The 23,254-nt window shown below is 42.3% G+C and overlaps 1 protein-coding gene across 1 annotated transcript in view; it reads right to left on the reverse strand.

Annotated features, from left to right (window-relative positions):
* FAM135B (family with sequence similarity 135 member B) overlaps positions 1–22,419 on the reverse strand; it is a 334,906-nt gene extending 312,487 nt beyond the window's left edge. The window contains exon 1 of the mRNA XM_058564982.1: positions 22,302–22,419. Within this exon, the coding sequence (XP_058420965.1) occupies positions 22,302–22,411 (110 nt within the window). The 5' untranslated portion in view covers positions 22,412–22,419. The remainder of the gene's footprint in view (positions 1–22,301) is intronic.
* Positions 22,420–23,254: the final 835 nt, after the last annotated feature.

The following is a 23,254-nucleotide window of genomic DNA, read 5'->3' on the forward strand; positions in this document are numbered from 1 at the left end:
TCCCTATATGTGTGACCCGTGATTTTCATTACCTAAGCAGGTTTCATGCTTGCCCACTTCATTTTGCAGAAACCCAAACCATCCCACAAACGACAGTTTTCACATAAATGTGTCTGTGGAAGCTGTGAAAGCTCCAGTTCAGATTTTGACGTCTAAAGGAAAATGCGTACCATCTCCTCCGATGTAAAAGTAATTTACTAACTTCCTACATAAAGGATCCTTTTCATTTAAATGGAGAAGAAATCTTCATAATAGATGATTGCTTTATGAATATGAAAATTATATATTCATTGCATAATCAACCATTTAATTGACACATCATTGCATCTCCCGTGGAGCGTGTGGAACAGATTTGAAACCACGTGACTGATTGTTCCAATGCTTCTTTTAGAAAACAAGAGGCCTGCTATTCAGCTGAGGGTATAAGGAAAAATCAAAGTCACATCCTCCATTACTTAATAAGCACCTGCTGTATGCAAGGAGACATCGTTGCAGTTCACAATTTTCAGGGGGATATTCCCCCTACGATGAGGGTCAAAACTCACGAGATTAGTGCACAGATTATTATAAAACAATCTAGATTAAAATCTGTAAGGAAAAAGTCTGCTCACAGTGATGAGGAAAGAAAAATGAACAAGTTTTAAGACTCATCTATGGACAAGCACTTTAAATAGATATTCTCATTTAATTCTCAACATCTGATAGGTGCCATTAGCTCCATCTTACACATGAAAAACTAAGCCACAGTGAGATGGGTTCACCTTCTCTGAATACATGTTATAGAATCAAGAAGAGAATCATCTGGATTCAAACGTCCACTTATGGCTCTATATCTTGCTCCCTCGCACGTGAATTACCCAGAAGAAATGCTCGCAAGGTTCCAAGTAGGAACAACCTCAGAGTAACAGCGCATTGATAAAGCCTCCACGGAGCAGGAGGTATTCCAAAGGGACTGTGGGGGATGGCGCAGGGTTTGAGCTGAGAGCTAAGGGATGGGGAGAGAGGGTATTCTCCACAGAGGCTGTGAAAATGGGAGAAGATCCTGGCGTTGTGGAGGTGGGCTGGTTAGTACATGTGTCTACAACTGAAAGGCAGACTGGAAACTGATTATGGAGGGCCTTGGACAATGTGCGTCTTTTTTGGCAGAAAGCCCTGAGCCCCTGAGGGGGTCCGAGCAGAATTGAGTGTGAGATGCTCTGAGCTCATGCACGCTCTGTCTTTGTGGGAGAGGGAGCTCAGTGGAGACACTGGAGGCAGAGGGACCGTTAGCAGGCAGTTTCACTTGATAAATAAATGAAAAGTAATAGGATACATTGGGGTATGTGAGGAAGCTGTTTGGTTTAAAACTAATGTGCCCTGACCTTATTTTTCCACAAAGACCTGTTGTGGCCTATTGAGCATGCATTGTACATCTGCTTTAAACATTTCCTATGTCCCAAAGACAAGGATGATACCCTTAAAGATAAGGATGTAACTTCCTCCATATCGGCATTTCTTTAAGGATAAGCATCTCTTCCTGGAAACTAAGGATTAATTACTGATCTGCTGTGCTTACCTCGTGACCACTGACCTGTCGACCACCAATCTGCTGTGCCAGTTAAGCCTCTCGTGACGGTAGTAAAAGAGATATTCCTGTCATGTGATACATGCTCTTTGTTCCAAGACGGTATATAACCACTCTGTACACCTCACGTTTTTGGCGCCCTTCCTTTCTTAGGGAAGAAAAGCCCTGGGCTACTCCTCAGATCTGGCTCATACTAAACTCATCCCAATTTTGATTTATAGATTGACTGTGGATTATCTGCGCTGACACATCCTAGGACACAAGAGCTACTAATAGCCCAATCTAAGGCAGGGGCGATGGGGCTGATTTTAGTTATCTCAGGAGAAATTGCAGGGCTCAGCAGAGGGTTGGATGTGGAGGATGGCAGCTAAAGGAAGGAAGGAGTCAAAGGGACTCTGCAGAAACCCCAGGATACAGCCTTCCTGCCAGAGTAAGGTTGCTAGATACAGCAAATAAAAATAAGGACGTTCAATGAAATTTTAATTTCAGGTGAACAACAAATAATTTTTTAATATGAATGCACCTTAAAGAGTGCATGGGAAACACTTCTGCTAAAAAGGTGTCTGACACTCAAACATAACTGGTCATCCTGTATTTTGTCTATTAATCCTAGCCAGAGGGGCACAAACTCTAAGTGTCCATACAGAACGGGCCCTGAGCACTGCGCAAGCACGGCCCACACCATCCACAGCTGGCTGTGTCTACGCCAGGTGCTGTGGGACATTGCACAGACCCCAACATAAAGCACCTGGCAGCCAGTGTGCACAATCAATAAGGTCTTGCCCCAGGATCAGAGTGTCTGCCACAGACCCATGAGGAATACCAATGGGAGGGCCGGCATGGACAACGGCAAGATTCAAGATATGGGCACAGACACCACGTAATCACTTGAGTTGTATTCAGAGGACACAGACACCAAGACTCTGGAAAGGGGCAGTCAGCTTCCTTTTATCCCTGGTGTTGTCTTCCCTACCTCCTATTCCATAAACTGGTATTGCCTTCCCTGGCTGTGCCAAGCACTGTGAACTGCAGTTATAAAGAGGTGTGAGATATGGCCCCCAAGAGGCAGCCTTGGGTACTGGATTTCAAATGCTGACTTGCCTCCTACAAGCTGTCTGATCTTTCATTGATCCTCAGATTCCTCATCTGGAAAATGGATATAATAGTACACCCCTGCAAGGTTGTTTCAAGCATTCATTTAAATGAGGTAAACACAAAATAATACTCACCAAAAGCTAGTTTCCCCTCTCTGACTCCATCCTCCTTTTCTATTCATAGAGAAAGACACATAATCTCATAATCACAAAGTAGCGAGCCAATGATACAAGGTTTTAGGAGCCCAGAGGAAAGAGCTAGTTGTTAACAGAAGAAGGCATTTACCTGTGTCCCAAAGAAGGAACGAGGCATGATAGACACGGGTTTTTAAAATTTAAATCTGCCCAGGGTTCCTTCCTGTGGAAAGCCACTCCTCGGCCATCCTTAATAATCCCATTTGGTCCATGAGGCTTGTCTTGTTCCCAGGTCTTGGATCTATTATGGGAGCAATCAGCAAAGGCTCTTACTCTTTCTCTGAGATCTCGAATTGAAATTCCTGTGGCACTCTGCAGTCACCTAGAGAAATTACACCTGAGAAAGAATAGAGACAGCTGGTGACATAGTTCAAACCCCTGCACTATGTCTGAAGCCAGCCCTGCCCCTGGACTTATCCTTTACATTACCCAACAGAGGCTGCTTTTTGCTTAAAGCAGTTTGGTTCAGGGCTTTGTCACTAGTAATTACACAGCTCCCATGCTAGATGACATCTCACATTAACTTCTCAAACACTCAGTGTTGCCTATACTACCCGATAATAAAAAGATATATTTTAGAGAAGAGTAGTAATCAATTCCTATTAAAATTTGAATAATCCTTTCATCAAGAAGTTGTTAGCTGACTATTGGGATCTGCATCTTAAATGTTTATAAGGTGAGATATTTTCCTTTGAGTTTGATTTGAAGGTGGAAACTTCTTCAGATATGGGACAATAGTAAAACAACAAATGCCATGGTAACTTAAATCAATTTCCATTTATTTACTTTAGGGAAGTGTTGATATTCCTGCAGATAATTGACGAATTCTAGATTGTGGCAAAATTGTAAGAGATACCTTTACCTGGACAAATATTTGGAGATTCAAACTGAACTCATCATGTAGATGGCAATTCATGGTAAACTGTATGTTTTCCTTGCATTCTTAAAACATTTCTGAGTTAGCTTCAGCAAATTTTTTTTTTTTTTTAATTCTAGGGCACTTAAAGTATTAGAAGTTCAACTTTCTTGTTTTTTGGGAATTTTATGAATATTCAATATTTGTATCTATATAAGCACTTTCTTACCTTGATGTATCAATCAGAATAGAGCACCTTTAATCTTAGAGACTTCATACTCTAGTTTATTAATACCATCTGGACGTCAGAAAGCATCACTCACTCGCATAATGATAATTAAAAGCCTTTTTGAATTACAGAAATATAGACACAAAGAGCTTTGAGCTTTAATTTTAGCCATAGGTCATGAGACACAGAAACACAAACTCACAGATCCAGGTATCAAGAGCAGTTCTTTTTCCCAATGTACACAAAATTCTTAATTTTGTCTGAGCCCAAGTAGACTAATAGACACACAAATAAACAAACAAAAAGACTAAAAACCAGATACTCTGTCATCTCTCACCTGGCAGAGAATAGATTTTCATTCTCTGTAGGCCTTTTACAGAGATCATCAAACGGTCAGATCAAATTCCTAATCATTGTTGCCACCAACAAGAAATAATTTTATCAGTTTTCAGCAAACTAAAAACAAACAAAACGCAATGGAAGAGAGGAAAATAAAATAAAGCAAAGAGTCAATAAAATTCTATTGTGGCTTGGAATTCCCCTCTGTAAAACAAGAAAAGGTGCAGTTGGGCTTAAGATGTTCTTTTCTGGAAACAGTTTACGTGGCTCGGTCAGGTGACTCCATGGGGCATCTCAGCAGATGACTTCTCAAACTGGAAAAGGATGTTATTTTTAAAAAGGTAAACACACAACTTTCGCACAAATTTAAAGTGAACATATGTCAAAGATTTTATTTAATTTATTAATAAAGAGCAGACCAGTAATATGTTACTATTGGTTCAAGTAATTGTTTTAACCTTAACATCTACTCAGAAGACACATTGACAAATAGTAAGTTGACTGATTAGTGATGTCTGCTCTAAATGTGGAATGTAGGAATGGCTTTATGCCTTCCTTGTAGTAAGTAATTTTACAGCACTCATTTTGCAGTGCAAGTGAGTTAGAAGGAAAAGCCAAAGTGTGTGTATGTGTATGTGTGTAACTGTATGAGGGATGGATGTGGATGTGTGGGGGTGTGTGTGTATGCACAAGGTCCTAAGGCGATAGCCTGGAAGTGGCACCTCACTGTACCAGTTTTAGCAGTTTCACACTATAGCTTTACATTAAACACTTTTGTGAGAGTCTGACGTTAAAGTGCTAAATTCCTTGAGATCAGATGAAGTATTGGAAAAGCAAAATAATCCAGTTGTAAGGGAAAGGCATTTACTCTCAGCGGTCTCCTCGAGAAAACCCTGTCTCAAGACCAGGTAACCAGGCGGGTGGATCTTTTTCTTTAAATTATACTCTACTTGAGGAGTCTCTTGGCCCTTCACAGGTGATAGTACCACTTGTCTAGTGATCAGCTTTGCATAGTCCTCCCCTGCAACAAAGGACACTTAGTCCATTTACATTTCTGCGACTAACACAGAACATTCAACTGATTCTTTGCAGAACGATGAAGATCTGATTTAAGTTGAGTTTTCTGACTATTGTTAAGTAGCTGTGACGTGTCTTGCTTAAAAAGCAAAACAATAGGCTCCTCATAAGTCTCATCCCTATTGCCAATAAATAATATTCCAATCTCAAAAAAAAAAAACAATAAAATGTCCTGCTGTACTTAGCAACTTCTGTAATAATCAAAAGTTATTATTACAAGTGCCCAACCTAAAATAATTGAAGAAAAATTTTTAAATAATACTGCAAATAAATAAATTGGAATGTATTGGCCCATGTAACTGGGAAACCCCATGATGAAGCCAATCCCAGATAAAACCTAAATCTGGTTTGCTCCTGTCTGTCACAACTTGACCACATTCATCAGAGAAACTTTCTCCCTGTGGTGGGCAAAATGGGCCCCAGGAAGTCCAGCCCGAAATAAATTTTCTGCAATAGCAACAAAACTGGTTCATGTTCTACAAGCAATAAAACCACAACATTTGAGATTCTCTTTTCTGCTGGACAGAAATTATGTGCATCATTACTAGAGAAAGTTGACAAGTGGACAGGCAGAAATGTCAAGTTTCCAAATGAAACAGAGGTAAATTCCCCCAGATAATTAAATAAGCCTTGGATGCACTTGTTAAACAATGCCCCATTGTGACATCGTAAGGGTTTGCTGTATTCTCTTGGACTTATTTTCAAGTTTTGGGTATGTTTTTTTAATCAAATATGATGTTACAACAGAGAAGTCTAAGAACAATGAAAAGTAATGATAGAAGAAATTATTCAGTGTAGAATAATAAGATTTTGTACTAATCTGTTAGTGACTATTTACTTTTTACTAGCGATAGGATTCAGGGCAGTTCACCCCAGAATGTGCCACTTTGTCATGTGGATTATTTCAAGCTGAATACAAACAAGGCCCAATAATTGACTCAAGAAGAGCTTTTTACCTCCCCTTTAACTACTTAAAAAAATTTAGATAGGGAGCCTGTACCAGGAAGAAAGTCATTACCAAAGGTAACTTTTTTTTACATCAGAAAGACTTCTCCACAGGGCTCTTTCCATGTCTCTATGAATCTTCTTCCTCCCCTTTGAAGTCTTAGACTCCCATCCTCTTCTCCTTAGCTCAGGATGGCATATAAACCTCAATAACCTGACTGTAAGGGGGCTTCTCATGTCTTTGTGGGGATCCCATACATATAAAATAAATCTGGTTTTCTCCTGTTTATCCTATGTCAATTTAATTATTAGGCCAGCCAAAGAACCAAGAAGGGAAGAAGGGAAAAGTTTTCCTCCCCACCACTCGCTAGTCCTAATACTGTAAAGAATACTTTCAAATAATGTTTATATGTTATTGTGAAGTGAGCAATTCATATATGTTAAGTAATTTATTGTAAGATTAGTGAGTTTAGGGAGCAGGATAATTATTACAAGGATGGACAGCAAATTTAACTTCTTTTGACAAATATAGCTTATATGAAATGAACAAAATAATTCTCTACAACAAAAAATATAACAATTATACTTTCATAAAATAAATTCTTATAGTCTAAAGTTACAAGTCAATGGATCTGAAGATAATTTTAAAACTAAGTCTTGGAATATTATAGAAAGTTCTTTGTCCTATTAGAAAATAGACATTCAATTTTAAGATTATAAGATATGGATTAAAATTCTATGTCTATCTCTCTTATCTTTCTAAACTCATGCTTTGCCCTTTCATCCTTTCAGATTTTCTCATGAACTTTTGATGTAGACTATGGTTTCTGGTTTCCACTAAAATGTTAATCAAAGGTATTGAGGTCCCATATGTGAGTTGCTACACTTAGTAAGTAAAGAAGGCTCAGTAAAGGAAGTGATTGTTAAACTTAAGTCTAAAGAATGCGTAGGAACTAAGTCAGTGAGGACCAGTGGTTGGGGAAGGGAATTCTAGATGATAAGAGGAGTAGGGACAAATGCCTTGCAGTGGGATGGGTTTTGCTATGTTTGAGGAACTCAAAGATAGCTCACATCTAGAGTACAATGAGCTAGGATGGTGGTGTGAAATGATTCTGGGGAAGGGCTGGCCCTTCAAGGCCAAGTTAAGAGTTTTATTCTTTATCCTACGAGGAATGGGATGGCATTGAGTGTTTTAATAGTGAGTTGGAGAGAGGAACATAATTAGATTTGCTTTTTGAAGACAACACTTTGGCTATTAGGGAGAAAGGACTGGAAGAGCCCAAGACTGGCTGTGGCTACACCAGTTAGGAAGCAGTGCAGTAGCCCAGGTGATTACGACAGCAAGGGTTGGTATGGTGGTGGTGGAGGTGGAGGTAAGTGGGCCAACTTGCGACTATGAAACCCTGAGGATGCACATGAAGGTAAGGCAAGGAAAACTATTTAGCAGATATAGAAGGACTAGAGGAGAGGTTACAAACTGGCGAATTACAGGAAGAAATCAGCCAACTGACAGTTTGTTTTGGGTTACAAAGGAAATTTCACACGAAAATTCAGATATTCGTCTTCTCCTGAAAAACCGATGGCAATCCTCTTTGGCAACTGTCTGCTGGAATTGATAAGTGGCAGAGTTTTAGGCTAGAAATACTCTCTGCATTATCATTCAGATACCGCCCCACTCTTTATTGCATTAGTCTACTTCCTGCACTTATTCACTTGCCTAGCCCTATAAATTAACAGGTTTCTCCTACCTGTTGAAATATTATTTAAAAAAGTTGAAAAATCACTCTTATACTAAAGTAAAATGAACACGTTTCAAAGATGTATTTAACCCATTAATGTGGAAACCAGCAAGATAGTAAGGCTAGTTGAAACAAGAATTTAAGAAACAGAAAAAAATGCATATGTACATGTACACAATCTAGCAATCTTATTTCATATATGTGTGCACATGTGTGTGTCTGTGTGTATGAACAAACTTATTTCATGTGAAGTAAATTTGTTAAGTTAGAGACAAAACCAGTTAATGTCCTATAAGTCAATAAAATCTTGAGCTTTGTGTTATCTTCCTTACCAGGAAGAAATCATTCACGTTCCTCCTTAGCAAAAACCTGCAAATTAACATTCAACTTCAGGGTCTGGACCCTAATCAATGGTGAATAGTAAGTCAAAGAAAACATCCCCTAGAGAATTAAGTACCCCCTGGGTGAACCTGTTAGACAAAGTTCCAGTATGACATTGAAAGTACGTGCAGTCACTTTCTGTTTGCTTCTAAGTGTTGGCAAATTGTTTCCTTCATATACTTCTGGTTGGGATGAGCTTGAATTGACAGGGTTGTGTTATGCCAGGACTTCTTTTGAAATCCCTCCAGAAGGTTGTAACTGCTAGCTTTAAAGGTACATTATTCTGCATTTGTTCTCTTAATTTTCTAATAAAATACTAGTAAATTTATACTGCATGCTTAGGAAACTCAACTCCCTGCCGTTATTTCTAATCAGGCTCCTACCTATTACTCCCTCTTTGTCCATTTGTAAATAATCCTTTCAGTTAAGCTGCTTCACTCTGTGAGTGAAAATCAAGGAACTGGGTTTGGCTGAAATTACGTCATTTACCAGCCCTTCTATTTCTCCAAAAAACGACTGGTCCAATCTCTGCTTGGTTGTTTTTTGCCCAATTTTCCTTTGAGAGCAACAGCAAGTCATGGCTATGTTTAAATACAATGAGTAAAGTGGAAAATTGACACAAGTCTCCCAATAATTTGGGCTAAAAGGAAAACAATAATTGAGTGGAAAATAAGGCATATTTCAGCAGATACTATACAAATGGTCTATCTTTATTAGTCAGACTCATCCTTCTAATGATTTATTTCATGTATTCTCTCTAGTGGGTTCTGTAGCAGAGCTTTTATAGCACATTACATGTGAGTCAGTTCTACGTCTATTTGCTGAGGAATAGATTCCGGTGAAATCTTTGTTACGTTTTCTGTGGAGTGAAAGAGAGTGTGACTTACCTTGGACAGAGCCAGCTGTAATCCCAGCTCCACTCTTTACTAGCTATGGCACTAGGACAAGAGGAGGACAGAGGAGAACATCTCTGTGCCTCCTCTCCCTGCTCTGTCAAATGGAAATGACGATGCCAATATTCCAGGTCATCCTGAGGATTAGGTGAAATTGTTTATGTATAGCATGACGTCCCACGTTCAGCAGGTTCCCAGTATATGCATCCCCACATCCCTGTCCCTTCCTCTTCTAGGAGGTTGTGTGCAGGAAGGCGGGGTTCAGAGAGGGTAGGATATGGATGCAGAGTGTGATGAGAGGTGTCCTCTCAACCCTCCTGATGCTAAGAAACCCTGTGAGCACTTGTTAAAATGTGAAGGGGCATGCTCCGTCCCAGACCCACTGAATCAGATTCTCTAGAGAAGAAGCCTGGGGCGAGGGGATGCTCAGTCTACAGAAGACTTCATGGAAGAGACAATCTTGAGCCTCTGAGTAAAAGAGACTTTTGTAGTCTCAGAGCTGTAAGTAACCTGGACAACTGACATTTCAAACAAGCTTATTTTTTTCCTTTGCAGAACTGTCTTCAACCAAATCTAACTTGGAAGTGGAATATAAGAAACAGCCAAAGTGGAGCCTTCTGGTTTGAGTCAGAGTGAGTAGGAGTTTACTTTGGAGTATGCACACTGTGGTAGACAGAATAACGCCCTTCTCATAAAGATATCCATACCCTGATTTCCAGAACCTGTGAATAGATTACCCTATATGGCAAAAAGGGCGTTGCAAATGTGATTAAATTAAGGATGGGGAGACTATTCTGGACAATCTAAGTGGGCCGAATGTAATTACAAGATTTATTAGAAGAGGGTGGCAGGATAGTCAGAGTCAGAGAAGATGTTATGATGGAAACAGAGGTCAGATTGATGTGGGATCATGAGCCAAAAAATGCAGGTGACTTTTAGAAGCTGGAAAAGGAAAGGATGTAGATTCTCCCCTGGAGCCTCCCAAAGGAACACAGCATTTTGGACTCTGACTTCCAGAATTGTAAGAGAGTAAATTTGTGTTGTCTTAAGCCACTAATTATGTGGTAATCTGTTGAAGCAGCAGTAGGAAACTAATACATATACTCAGACACTCTTCTTACCACAGCTAAAAGTCGTTAAGATGGACAGGAGATGTTCTGTTGGATGGTGCCAAGGAAAGGTCCCCGAATCCAGATCCAATTAAATGGAGGGCAAAACTGGCCAGGGTCACAGTGGGTCATCAACATTGACACCGCAGCCAAACCCGAGAAACCCAAGTTCTACCTCACCTCTACCATCCCCAATGCCCAAGGCAGTGTCAGCAATTGGTAACAACAGGACAATAACAGCAATAGTTACCATCTACTCAAGGATGCTGCATACAGTCACAGAGCTTGTGACTTGCACAGCTCTAGGGGGCACCTTTTACATGGTCTATAATAATGAGTGGCAACTGTTGGATCTGGATGGTGGTCAACTTACATGACCTTGCATGGAAATCTTGGCATCAACCTCAACACTGTGCTAGGCACTAGGGATGCAAAGATGGGTAACAAACAGTCCCTGCGGCAAGAAACTCAAAGAATTGGCTTTCCACGTGTGTGTCACACCCACTAACCCTTAGGCCTCTAGATCTATGAGGCTGGGTTTTCTTGGAGAGGGGGATATATGTGATGGAGTGGAAGGCCAGTGGACCCTGTCCACAATCTTGGAGACCTTGAGCGTCTTGAGAAGTGCACAGGTGCATTATTCACCACTAAGCTATAATTTAGCTCCTCTCATCTCTAATATGAAAACTGAGTTTCCAGATCACAGAGAGGTTGAGGGGAGAAAACAATACAAAGCATGTAAACTACTCCATATAGTGGTTGGTGCAGTGAGTTCATCATAAAGAAAGAAAAAAATCAAACATAGGGTGATATTTCTCCCCTTTAGATGCTCTGCAGCTCTAGAACAATAGCCTTGGCTTCTGAAAGCAGTTATCATCCCTCTTTCCCTAATAATCAACTGCATCCCAGAGATATCTTGAAGACAAGTGGCCTGATTGCCTCCATATGTCTACAATTATAGGACAGCCAGAGCGCCGGATTGGCTTATGATGCGTTGCTCAATACACTTCCAGGAAATCTGCTGGAGAACCTCACACATGGAAGGGACGAATAGCCTTTGCTGATTCCTGCAGCCCTGTGGTTGATGTGCACTTCCCATACCCAATTCTCTCTCAGGCTGACCTGGGACTCACAGCTCACTCCACGGTGAAGGAGGGGGCCTTTGCAACCTCCTGACCTGGTGAGCTGGAGAGGAGCTCGCTCTGCACCTGCATTCTGGAGAGAGCCTCAGAAGCTGTGTCTTGGCTTTGAAGAGCTATGAAAGGACAGGAACGGAGCCAGAAGAGGTGCAGAGGGCATGTGTTGAGGACCTACTCTTGCTAGACGCTGTGCTAAGTGCCATACATGCAATGTCTCCTCAACTCCTCCAGCAATGTGAAGTAATTGTCACCATACCCACTTAACAGGCAAGAAAACTGACTCAGCGAATGTAAGGGCCTGCCCAAGACGCTCGACACTAAGGGTGGAATCTCTATCTGTGACCCCGAGTTTTGGAATTTGGCTACTACTACATCGCTATGTCTTAACCACTAGCTGAGGAGTGAGTGGCTGGGCCAAAAGACATCCTATTCCATCCAATTACATCCTCTTCTCCATACACACACAGACACCAGCTGAGTGGGAAAGTAAAAAAAAAAAAAAGAAGGAAAAGAAAAAAGGTAAGTAGAATCTCAGGTATCAGATTTGGGAATAATCTTGTTTAAGCTCATCATCACCCCCATCAACACTGATATTTAATGAGCACCTGTTATGTCAAGGCACTGCGTTAGCCCAACGCTGCAGGGCATTTATAGGTTGTGGTATAGATTGGGAAATTTTATTCTTAGTGTGCTGGGAAGTCCTTGGAAGATTTTGAGCAGATAAGTGACATTTTCTGGTTTGTCTTTTATGAAGATCACAGGCATGGAGAGTAAAGGCAAGAGAGATAAAGAGACCATCCTTGGGTAGCACAGTGTGCTAGAGCCAAACCCAGGTCAGAAGGCAAAGTGATTTCAAAAAGGGGTACAGAAAAAAAGTTAAAAAGAAAAGGAAAATGAAAAAATAAAATTAAAATAAATACATGAATGAATGAATGAAGACAAGTCCAAGAGTTGTAGAGAAATTAAGAGTCAGCTCTTAAGACTTCTGGGATGCAGCTCTGTGGGAGTATGGATCTTGCCAATCTAGTTCATAATTATGCCCCCAATGCCTACAGCAGTGCTCAGCTTATGGTGTTACATAAATACTTGCTCAAGAGTGGTAGGAAGGAAGGAAGGAAGGAAGGAAGGAAGGAAGGAAGGAAGGAAGGAAGGAAGGAAGGAAGGAAGGAACTTATAAGGTCCTGAGAAAATGTGAAATTGCTGAGCTGAAGTTTGGACAACCATGAAGTGGGGAGCACAAAGGGTGGAGATGGATGAAACATCATTTTAGGTTTTTAAAAGATCTGAAGAAATCAGGTTCTATAAAACATGTACTATGAATCTGGCTTAATTTGTGTATTAGGATCAGTTTCAGCTGTGAATGAAGGAAAACCTAAAATGGCAGTGGGTTATAAGAGGCAAGGTTATTTCTCTTTCAAATTCATGCAGTGGTGAGGGGAGGATTCCAGGGCTTGTGGTCCAGCTCTGCTCCACAAAGATCTCAGGGATCCAGGATCCTCCCAGCTCATGCTCCACCATGAATAAGCTGTGGTGTTGTCTACATGGTGCAAGCTGGTGGCATTTGGATTGGAACCTGACACCATGACTCACACTCAATCTCATCAGCTGGAGTTTTATTGCGTGATCACATCCAGAAAGAAGTTGGCAAACTATGATGGGCTGGAAGCCTGTTTTTGTAAACAAAGCTTTATTGGAACACAGCCACACCTATTCACTTGCGGATTGCCTATGGTTGCTTTTGCTACAAAGACAGAGTTGACTAGTTGCAATAGAGACCGTGTGGCCCACAGAGCATTAAATATTTACCCTCTGGCTCTCTGCAGGAAAAGTTTGCCAACCTCTTATACTATAGAAGACAGAGAGGAAGGCCGCATGGGATGCCCCTGATTAGTGCTATGGAATAAATCTCCAAAGAGATGAAGTGTGAGCACCTAGAGAGGAGCCAGAAGGAGTTCACTGAACTAAAAGAGAAGAGGGTGGTTCTGGTGTTAGGAAGGCCCCATTCAGGACCTCTATTTACCAACAAATCTGCTTTGAGGTGGGCAGTATCCTTTGCCTCTCTGAGTTGCAATTTTCTCACCTGTGAGAAAGTACAATAAAAACTTTCTTTAATGCAAGTTGTGTGGATTATATGAGCTGAGGAATGTGAAATTCCTAGTACCAGGACTAGCGCATAGCATATGTCCAAAGAACAGATGCTGTTAGGATTACACTGTTAGGATTGCAAAGAATAAGTCATCACAGACTAGCCTCATTTCCTTCTTCTATAGGATCTTTACAGGGTGCATGGGGCAGGCGGTTGACCTTACATTCTGGGCCTTAGTAAGGCCTTAGAGAGAAGCTCTGGACAAAGTGTGTGCGTGTGTGTGTGTGTGTGTGTGTGTGCATGTGTGTGTGAGAGAGAGAGTTATGTGTGTATTTATTAAGCTACATTCTACGACAAGTAAAACAATAATTGAGTAATTATACTGAAAAATTTTGGATTAATTTGTATTGAATCACTCAGTATTATAAGAACACTAGCCTCATGCTTGGGATATCAGCAGAGACATTAGAAATAATTTTTTAAAAAAGCTCTTTTGGAAAGATGTTATATTTGAATGCTCTAAAATAGCAGCAGAATTAGAACACGTGGGACTTCTCTCCATTAATTTTATGGTTTATTACTGTTTCTCTTTTAATGCCGTGTGAGGCACTATAATATTTTCAGTGCCTAGAACCTTCCCAGGTCCTTTCCAGGGCTGCAGTGAGGATGAATGTCAACGTGGAGGGGATGGTGATGTTCTGTGTAACTGAGTTCTTGACAGAGGCAGGCAAGGACGCCGACAACAAACAACCAAGATTAAATTTAAAAGCCTCACATGTAAGACCTACAGCCACATCCTCTCAAGGAACAAACAAACAAACAAGCAATGACAATTAAACCACAGTGACAAGAATAGGCCAGGAGAGTGGCAGCTCTTAACACTGTTTCAGGGTCGAATCTCAGGAAGCTCAAGAAAGTGAAATCAAAACAAAGGCTGTGCCAGGTGCCTTGAGACATGCTCAGCATCCTTCTCGGCCTTTCAGTGGTCACAGGATCCCGGGGCAGTGAATGTGGTGGGGTCACCTGGCGTGAGGGAAAGAGCAGCAGCTTTGCAGCTAGCAGATATGGGCTCTGGTACCAAGTCTGCCCCTTAAGGGCCATGTCACCCTGCACAGGTCACTTTGCCTCTCTCAGCCTTGATTTCCTCATCTATAAAATGGGGATGATGCCTACCTTGCAGGGCTGTTGAAATTTAATAAAAGAGTGGGTATAAACAGCTGGCTCAGTGGCTAGCCCAAAGCAGGCATGGGGAGGACCTGGTTATGGAACACGTGAACATCCTACTAAATGAATCTAGTTCTCAGGTCTAAGGGAGTTCTAGGATTCCCAAGGGAACCAGACTACGGACCTCTAAGATCAGGTTATGCTGAGATTCCTCACACTTCCTTGTGAGGCTCAAAGTCATTCCAGTGTGTGACCTTGATTTTTACTAAAAGTATCGTTCAACAGTGAAGAACAACCTCTAAAGGTAGAGCCCACTTTGCTATTCAGCAGAACCGTTTTCTACTACTCATGAAAGGCAGATACTCACAGCCCACATTACTGCAGGTGCCTGAGCTGAGCCGGTAAGAGGGGCTTGCATCCCAGGTGGCTTACACTTCACCAAGCACTTCCCTTGATTATGTCATATAATTCACACGGCTGTCAATGTGCTAAGCATTCAACTCTTTAAAACAGCAGGAAATGTATTAGTTATACAGGAAAGAATGATGGATGAATAAATAAATAAATGAATGAAATAAGACAAAAGTTTGGATTCAAATCCTTGTCCCGCAACTTCCAATTAGCTTAGTGACTTTGTCACAACTTCTGTGAGCATCAGTCTATTCTCTGTATACATGGTTGTTGGAAGAATCTAATGAAGCCTTTATAATTAATGCTTGGCAGGACCTGGGACATGAGAAAGACTCAAAATAAGGTAGTTACCGTGGTATTAAAGGAAGGTTAACCCCACAGGGATATTGTGACTCAAATGAGATGATGTGTAGAACATCTATTACACAGTGACAAATGCTAGTGATTAGAATTCTAGCTGAGAGGTGATGAGTCCACAGCACGAAGTAGATTTATTTTCTTGGTAAAGGAGGTGCAATCTTCAATGAGTCAGCATAAGAACATCGAGTTAGACGACCACAAAGAAAATATTTACTGCACACACTGTAATAAGAAACATTGCAGGGATTTTAATGGGTTTGTTATTTGTTCCATTCCAAAAGTAATATATACTCATTTAAAAGGATCTGGAAATTATATCAAAGCAGGAAGAAGAAAATACAATTACTCACCTACCAGCCAGAGACACACTCTGTTAATGTAATATGTTTCCCTTTATGCTTTGATTTTCCTCTTCATAGGTTTTAACAAGAAACTTTGTAGAATTTATTCTTTTACCCAGCAGTGAAAATATGGTATATATGAGATTTAGCATTTTACATGTAGTTAGTTCACTTTTCTTTATAAGATAAACATCGTCTCCCTCTTTGCTTAGGTTTGTGAACACAGTCGTTATTGCCTGCAAAATATCTCAAGTGCATATGCCCATTTTATTTAAACATCACCATAAGTTGTTTCCACTTTTTACCGCTCTCAGTAAGGATGGAGCGAACATATTTGCATGTAAAGTTTTCTTTCAAACTTAGAAAATCCTTTGCATTTGGTCAGCATTTTGTTGTTTGCAAAGTTGGTTCATTTTACCCCATCATTTGAGAACTACCTATTAAATGTCTACCACACGCCAGGCACTGCTCTAAGTCCTAGGGATTCAGTAGAGAACAAGATCTTGGATGATATTAGATTCTAGAGCGATCACAGACAACATCTCTTTTACATTTTGCCAATGTTGCAGGCACTTACTACTATAACCAGTTTAGGTATGAGGAGCTTGGAGATTCAGATGACATAATTGTCTGTGGCAGAATGAGACTAAGAGGGATTGTTCTGTTGATAGGTCCAGTGTGCTTTTGTGCCTTCCCACCCCTCCACCTCTGACCTATACAAGGAGAACTTATGGGTGGCCCCTTGCCTTACTGCAGGGCCAGCAGCACTGCTGTGGGTTTCTATGTGCACATCTGTTGGCCCACTGGACTGTGAGCTCATTAAGGCCCAATGTGTGGTCCTATCATCTCTACACCCCCAGTGCTCAGCTCCCAAGATGGCATTCAAGAAGTATTTAATGGAAACCTTAATGATTTTGTCTTCTCTTCTCCTTCCCAGTGTCTATTATTATTAAGGGGGCCCCATCCATCCTTCTATCAGCCAACCCTAGTTTCTACGTCCCAGCTATGGGCACATCCCCACCACTCCAAATCCTTCCAATAATCTGCTGCCACCACTGGGTAGTGCCCCTGAGACATTGACACTCAGCCCCACTGTGAGCCACAGAGTGCCTCCCAAATTCAAGCTGCATGCCCTTGATGGGGTCAGCAGTGAACGCCCCAGGAGGAAAGGGTGGAGGGATGAATCCAAGTGAGACTGCAGGCAAGAAGGGCAGAGTTTGATGAGAACAGCGAGATGCTTTCCATCTGGGCGTGAAATAGGGTTTTTCTCTGTGGTTAATGAGAACAGCCTGTTTCCAATTTGACTAATGCCTTCCATTAGAGCTTTGGCACAGCCCAGCAGAGAGGCACAATTGGGGGCTTTGCTGTCATTTCTTAAAAGCCAGAAACTGCTATGTCATTCAAAACTTTCCTTTGATTTGATCCCGCCCTAGAATTCTAAGGCAAGATTTATTGAGGCAGATCTGAAAAAGATCCCATCTCTCCATTTGCTGGCTAGGTGGTAGCCCTGGGCAAGATTCCTCACCTCTCTGATCTTCAATTTATTCTTCTGTAAAATAAGGCAGATAACACCTGTCCAGCCTGCTGCCCAAGTTCACTGTGAAGATCCGATTTTGAAACAAACAATGACAACTGCTACAATTTATTAGTCCCTTGATATGCTCTAGACACCATAGAAGACATTTTACCCTCAACATCTTGTTCGGTCCTTGTAGCAATCCTGCAAGATGTGGTAGGCAGAATAATAGCCCCCCAAAGATGGCCACATCCTAATCCCTTGAATCTGTGAATACGTTAAGATTACACGGCAAATGGGAAATTAAAGTTGCAGATGGAATTATGATTGTTAATTAGCTGACCTTAAAATAGGGAGATTATCTAGATGGGCCCAAAGTAATTGCAAGAGTTCTTAAAAGTGGAAGAGTCAGAGAAAGAGACACGACCATGAAAGCAAGGTCAGAGTGATGTGATGTAAGAAGGACTCCACCAGCAGCTGCTGGCTTTGAAGATGTTGGAAGGGCCGTGAGCCAAGGAATGTTGGCAGCCTCTAAAAGCTGGAAAAGGCAAGGAAATGGATTTTCCTCTAGAGCCTCCAGTAAAAACACAGCCTGCTAACACCTTGACTTTAGCCAATGAGGCCTGTGTAGGACTTCTAACCTGCAGAAATGTGAGATGATAAATGTGTGTTGTTTTAAGTCACTAAACTTAAGGCAATTTGTTATGGCAGCCATAGAAAAAATACACCATTATTTTTTTTTTTTCCTTTTCTTTCTCTTTATAACAGATGAGGAAACTGAGAATCAGGAAAATTAAATGTTTTATCATGGTCTATCAACTATCACTAAACAAAAATCTGCATTCTTAAATCATCTCTAACAGCGCAAAATGATAATTGGTCATAACTGTGTGTCCCAGGACCGGGTTAAATCGTATTTTGAGGAACCCGTGTATTTCTGGATGTACAATGTGCCTGCTGCCACTGAAGCCAATATCCTCCTTTGACAGGGCTAGTCATCACAGCTCCCTCCTTCTGACATGCACTGGGAAATAGGCTTCTCCTTTCTCTTCTGCAGTGGAAGGGCTGGAATGGAATGGTATGTTACTTTCCTATTGCTGCATAACAGATTACCACAAATGTAGAGGATTAAAATGCTACCCATTTGTTATATCACAGCCCCAGAAGTTAGTAGAATGGTCATAAGCTCAGCATCCCATAGGACTAAAATCAAAGTGTGACTGGGCTGTCTTCTTGTTGGAAGGATCCACTTTCAAATTCCTTCAGGTGGTTGGGAGAATTCATTTCCTCACAGCTCTGGAGACCTTGCTTCTTCAAGGTCACCAGGAGATCAAGTATCTGACATCTAGACCTTCTTTTAAAGGGCTCACTCGATTGGGTCATGTACACCCAGAATAATCTCCCCTTTGATTAGTTTAAAGTCAACCTATTAGGGACCCTAATCACATCTGTGAAACCCCTTTACCTCTGCTAAGCAATGTGAATAGTCACTGCCATGTTATCTCGTCGTCTTTGCCATATTCTGTTGGCTAGAATCAAGTAACAGGTCCCTTCACAATCAAGGGGAGGTGACATGGTGGGTCATAGGGTGGTCAGAGGGGATCAGAATTCTGCCTACCACAAATGGAATGGGATGGAATATTCCAGCTGAAAGTCACCCTAGAGACCATGTTATCCAACTCCTTTTATAGATGAGGAAACTCAAATCCAAAGCGTTGGAAAGAATTGCCTCTTGTTTATTCCACACTAATTACCAAGCCCCAGTCACACTCCAGGTGCTGTTCTCCATGTTACAGATACAGCAGTGAACAAACAGTAGACAAAGTTAAATCCAAGTTGATGGAGAAAGATAATCACCAACCAGTAAGTAAAAGGCTAGGTGAGCCTTTGGGCTGGAGAAAGGACGCACTAGTGTGGACGATGAATCATTCCCACCCAAGCAAAGGCTCCTCTGACAGGAAAATCTCCAATTGGACAGGTGCTCCAAGCACCCAAGGCTTTGCCTGACTCCACCTCACAGCTGCCATGTGGTCTGGTGGGCCAGGGGTTGCCTGGAGATGTAGCCTAACCCAGACGCCCAAGGAGGTGAGGGGGTCCTGCTTAGGGGCAAAGGGAAGGCTGGGAAAGGGTGCCTAGAAAGAACGTAGGAAGAGGAGAGGAAAGGACCACAGGAATAGAGGTGGCCCCAATTTCCCAGGAATTTCTAATGAGGCCTGAAGCTCCTGTGCCCTCCCGGGCTTTGCTATCTCCAGTTCTCTGGCTTTCTGGTTGGTTGCTATTTTCCTCTTCATCTCTCTCTCCCTTACTTTCTGACCTCATTGCTCCATTCTCTAGGCCTCCTTGGCTATCTCGATTTTTCTTTCTTCCTTAATTTTTAACAACCCTCTCTCTCTCTCCCTTTCCATCTCTCATTTGCTCCTCTCTTATTCTCCCATCTCCACCCAAATAACAGTCACCTCTGGCATTTTCCCTTGTCTTTCTCTCTCTACAGTCTCCCGCTTTACTCTCCTTTCAATTCTCTCTCTCCCTCCTTCCCTCTCTCTCCTTCTCTCTCTCTCCCTCTCTCTACTTCCCTCCCTCTTTCTCTCCCTCCCTCTCTCCTTCTCCCTCTCTCTTCCCATTTCCTGTTCCTCTTCAAATCCTTGCCCATCCCCTCACCTCCTTTCTCTTCTCACTTCTCTTTCTCTCCCTTTCTCCCTTATTTCTTTCTCCTTTCTTTGAAAATCTTTTCCCACTTCAGTTTCTCCCTGCTAGTCTGGCCTTGAGCAACCACTTTCTCTCTCTGAGATTCTATTTTCTCTTCCTGAGTTTGTAATAATTAAAGGAGAGAATGTGTCAGGTGCTTAATCATAAAAGACTTGCAATGACTATTCGCTTCTCTCCCCCATCTCTCTTTCTTTCACTTTCCCCAGTTACTTCTATGGTCTCTCTGTCTCTCCCTCTTCTTCTCCCTCCCTCTCTTTTCCTTCTTCTCTTTGGCTTGGCTGAAGAGGGGAGAAAGGGACTGATTTCTCTTGAAACTTTTTCTCACTTCTGCTCTTCTGGCTCTTTCACATAATGCTCCAAAATCTGTATTCCGTCTTCCCCGTCTAACCCATTTCCCTCTGTGTGTTCTTCATTGCACCCATCACCATGTGAATTGTCTGGCTCATTTCTTTGGTTACTTGCTCCCACTCGAATGTAAATTCCTTGGAGCAAAGATCTTGCTTGCCTTGTCCAAGGCTCTGCTCATAGTGCTCAGAGTGGTATCTCTGCATAGCAGGTACTCTACAAATATTTGCTTTTATTAAATGGATGATAGATGAATGGATGGGCCAATAAATAGATGCATGAATGGAGGAATTTTTTGATAAAACAAAATCAGGTCAAAGTCATGGGAGCATCTAATGCAGTAATAAATATAAACAAAGTCGCCAGAGATGACCCGGATTGGAATTCTGGTGGCTGTCGCTGGAAGAAACCCCTGCTCCTTATCCATGTGGATGTTTCTGCTGCTGGAGTACCTTAATGATAGCAAATGGCTTCTGGAAAAGTGACCAGCCTCCACTAAAACCCTGCCCAAGGGGCACGTTCTGTGATTGTATTACAAAAACAGTCCCAGACTCCTCACTGCAGAAAAATCCACTAAAAGGAAGCCCCAGGCAGCCTCCCTTTGCCAGGCAGGTTCTAACAGAATGAGGACAGACAGGCTTGCATTCCTTCTGAGAAAAGAAAAGTGGTGGTTCCTGTGCCAGATTTAGCCCCAGGGATTGTTTATGGACCTGCTCACTTGTTTCAGAGCCAAATTAATCAGAGACGTAACAGGGGAGGGAGATATGTCTCATTTCTCAAGTTAATGAACAAATGGATTTCCTATTCATTATTCATTGACTTTTGAAGTTTAATGAATAGCTCAGGGACAATCACTAAATTTTGATATTTATAGAAACTCAGCACCAGCCAGATTCACTATGCATCAAGTATTCAAGTATCAGTTTATTATATATAACGAATTTCACTTATTACTTTAAGTGGTATTTATCAACTTTAAATTTTTAATGAATAAAAAGTGATGAATTCATTAAGAATGCCCTCGGTCTTCACTCTCTTTTGGCTTTATTCCTTTGTGAGAACCACATGAAAGTTTCCAAGGGCCTACATAGCCTTTTATCTGTGTCTGTGTTCTAAATGTTTTTTTTGTTTCCAGGAGAACTAATCTTTCCCTTGACATTCATCTACTTTTTCCATTAATTTCTTCTTCTGCTGGAAAATTAATTTCTTTCCTTCTTTTCTACCCAGAAAGAAAATCATGGATCTTGTGTTTAATGTCAGAGTAAATAGTCAGAAGAAAAGACATTTTAAGACTAGTCTTTTGGACACAGTGTGAAGATGGCGGCGTAAGCAGACTCGGAACTCACCTCCTCCCGTGGACACAGCCAATTTACAACTACTTGTGGAAAAATTACCCCTGAGACAGAACTGAAAACTGGATAAAAGGAACTCCTGCAACAACGGACAATCCTAATTGAGGTGGAAGAGGCAGAAACTCCCTTCTGGAGAGGAAAAATGTCGCCTTCACAAGCCGCCAGCTTCACGGCTGCCGGGAGCAGCCCAAAGATACGCAGCCCCCTGGAGTCGCGGGGCCCTGAGCTGGGGAGCGCCCCCGCTGTGGGCATTTTGTGGACCCAGCACAACCGAGACCAGTGGCATAATATCTGACTTTGCCGGCTACTAAAACATTGGGGAGTACCCCAAGAAAAGCTGGTTCACAAAGAAACTGAAACCGGCTCTTAAAGGGCCCGCGCGCAAACTCACCCATTTCAGAAAGCATCCTAAAATCACCAGAAAGAAAGGCACACAGTGCTGTGGTGAAAAGAGACTCACCTAATAGACCCTGAGTGCATCTCAGTGAGAAGTGAGACCTCTCCAGGGACTGGGACATTGGGGGCGGCCATTGTTGTGGCCTGGTGTGGGTATGCTGACACAGACGCCATTGGAGTTATCCCTGAGGCCTGCTAGCCCAGGTCTGCCCCACCCGCTACAGCACCGATTTAATCCAGTTCAGCCAGGGCAGGCATCCCACCCTAGACTGGCCCCACACAACAACAAGCCCTCAGGCAACGTGTGGGCCTGCATAGATTGGTGACTGGATTCTCTGCAGCCTGGCAACTGAGCCGACTTGAGCGGGGCAGGGTGTGCACAAGGAGCAGGTGAAGAGTGTGGGGCGGTGATGGAGTGTGTGGGGCTCCCGCCATGGAGAGACTGGGTCCACTTCGGGAGGTCGAGGCACGCACACGGGGCAGGACTGTGTTGACTGTGTGTGTGGACCTGTGGGCGGCAGGGCTTGTCAGCTGCAGAAGACTTGTGTTTCTCAAAGACCCACATCGGGGGTTTGCCCCACCTTCCAAAGCCTGAAACAATTGGGTGCTCCTGTGCCTGAGGCCAGCCCCACCCAGCTGCAATCCTCAGAGAGCTGACAAGAGACCTAATAGGCTAGAGGCTTACAGCAATTGTAAGGCCCTGAGCCTAACAACCTGCCACAGTGGGGGCCTACTCACTTAAAAGAAATACTGCAACACAAATGTGGTATTAGAACTTGCAGCCAACTGTGCTGGGGCTCCCCACACCTCATAAAGAGACTGAAGGGCCCACAACAACTACAAGCAGCTGAGCATTACAACAGCTGGCCAGGAGCATAACTCGGCCTCCCTGGGCATCTACAGATAGAGCAACCACACCACAACAGAAGGACACATGTAGCCCACATAGCGGTCACCCTGGAACATTGAGAAGTGAGGGAAACACACTGGAAGCCTCCTAAGGCATCACTTATGTAA

This window comes from Diceros bicornis, chromosome 21, assembly GCF_020826845.1.
Source record: "Diceros bicornis minor isolate mBicDic1 chromosome 21, mDicBic1.mat.cur, whole genome shotgun sequence".
In the NCBI taxonomy this organism is placed as follows: domain Eukaryota; kingdom Metazoa; phylum Chordata; class Mammalia; order Perissodactyla; family Rhinocerotidae; genus Diceros; species Diceros bicornis.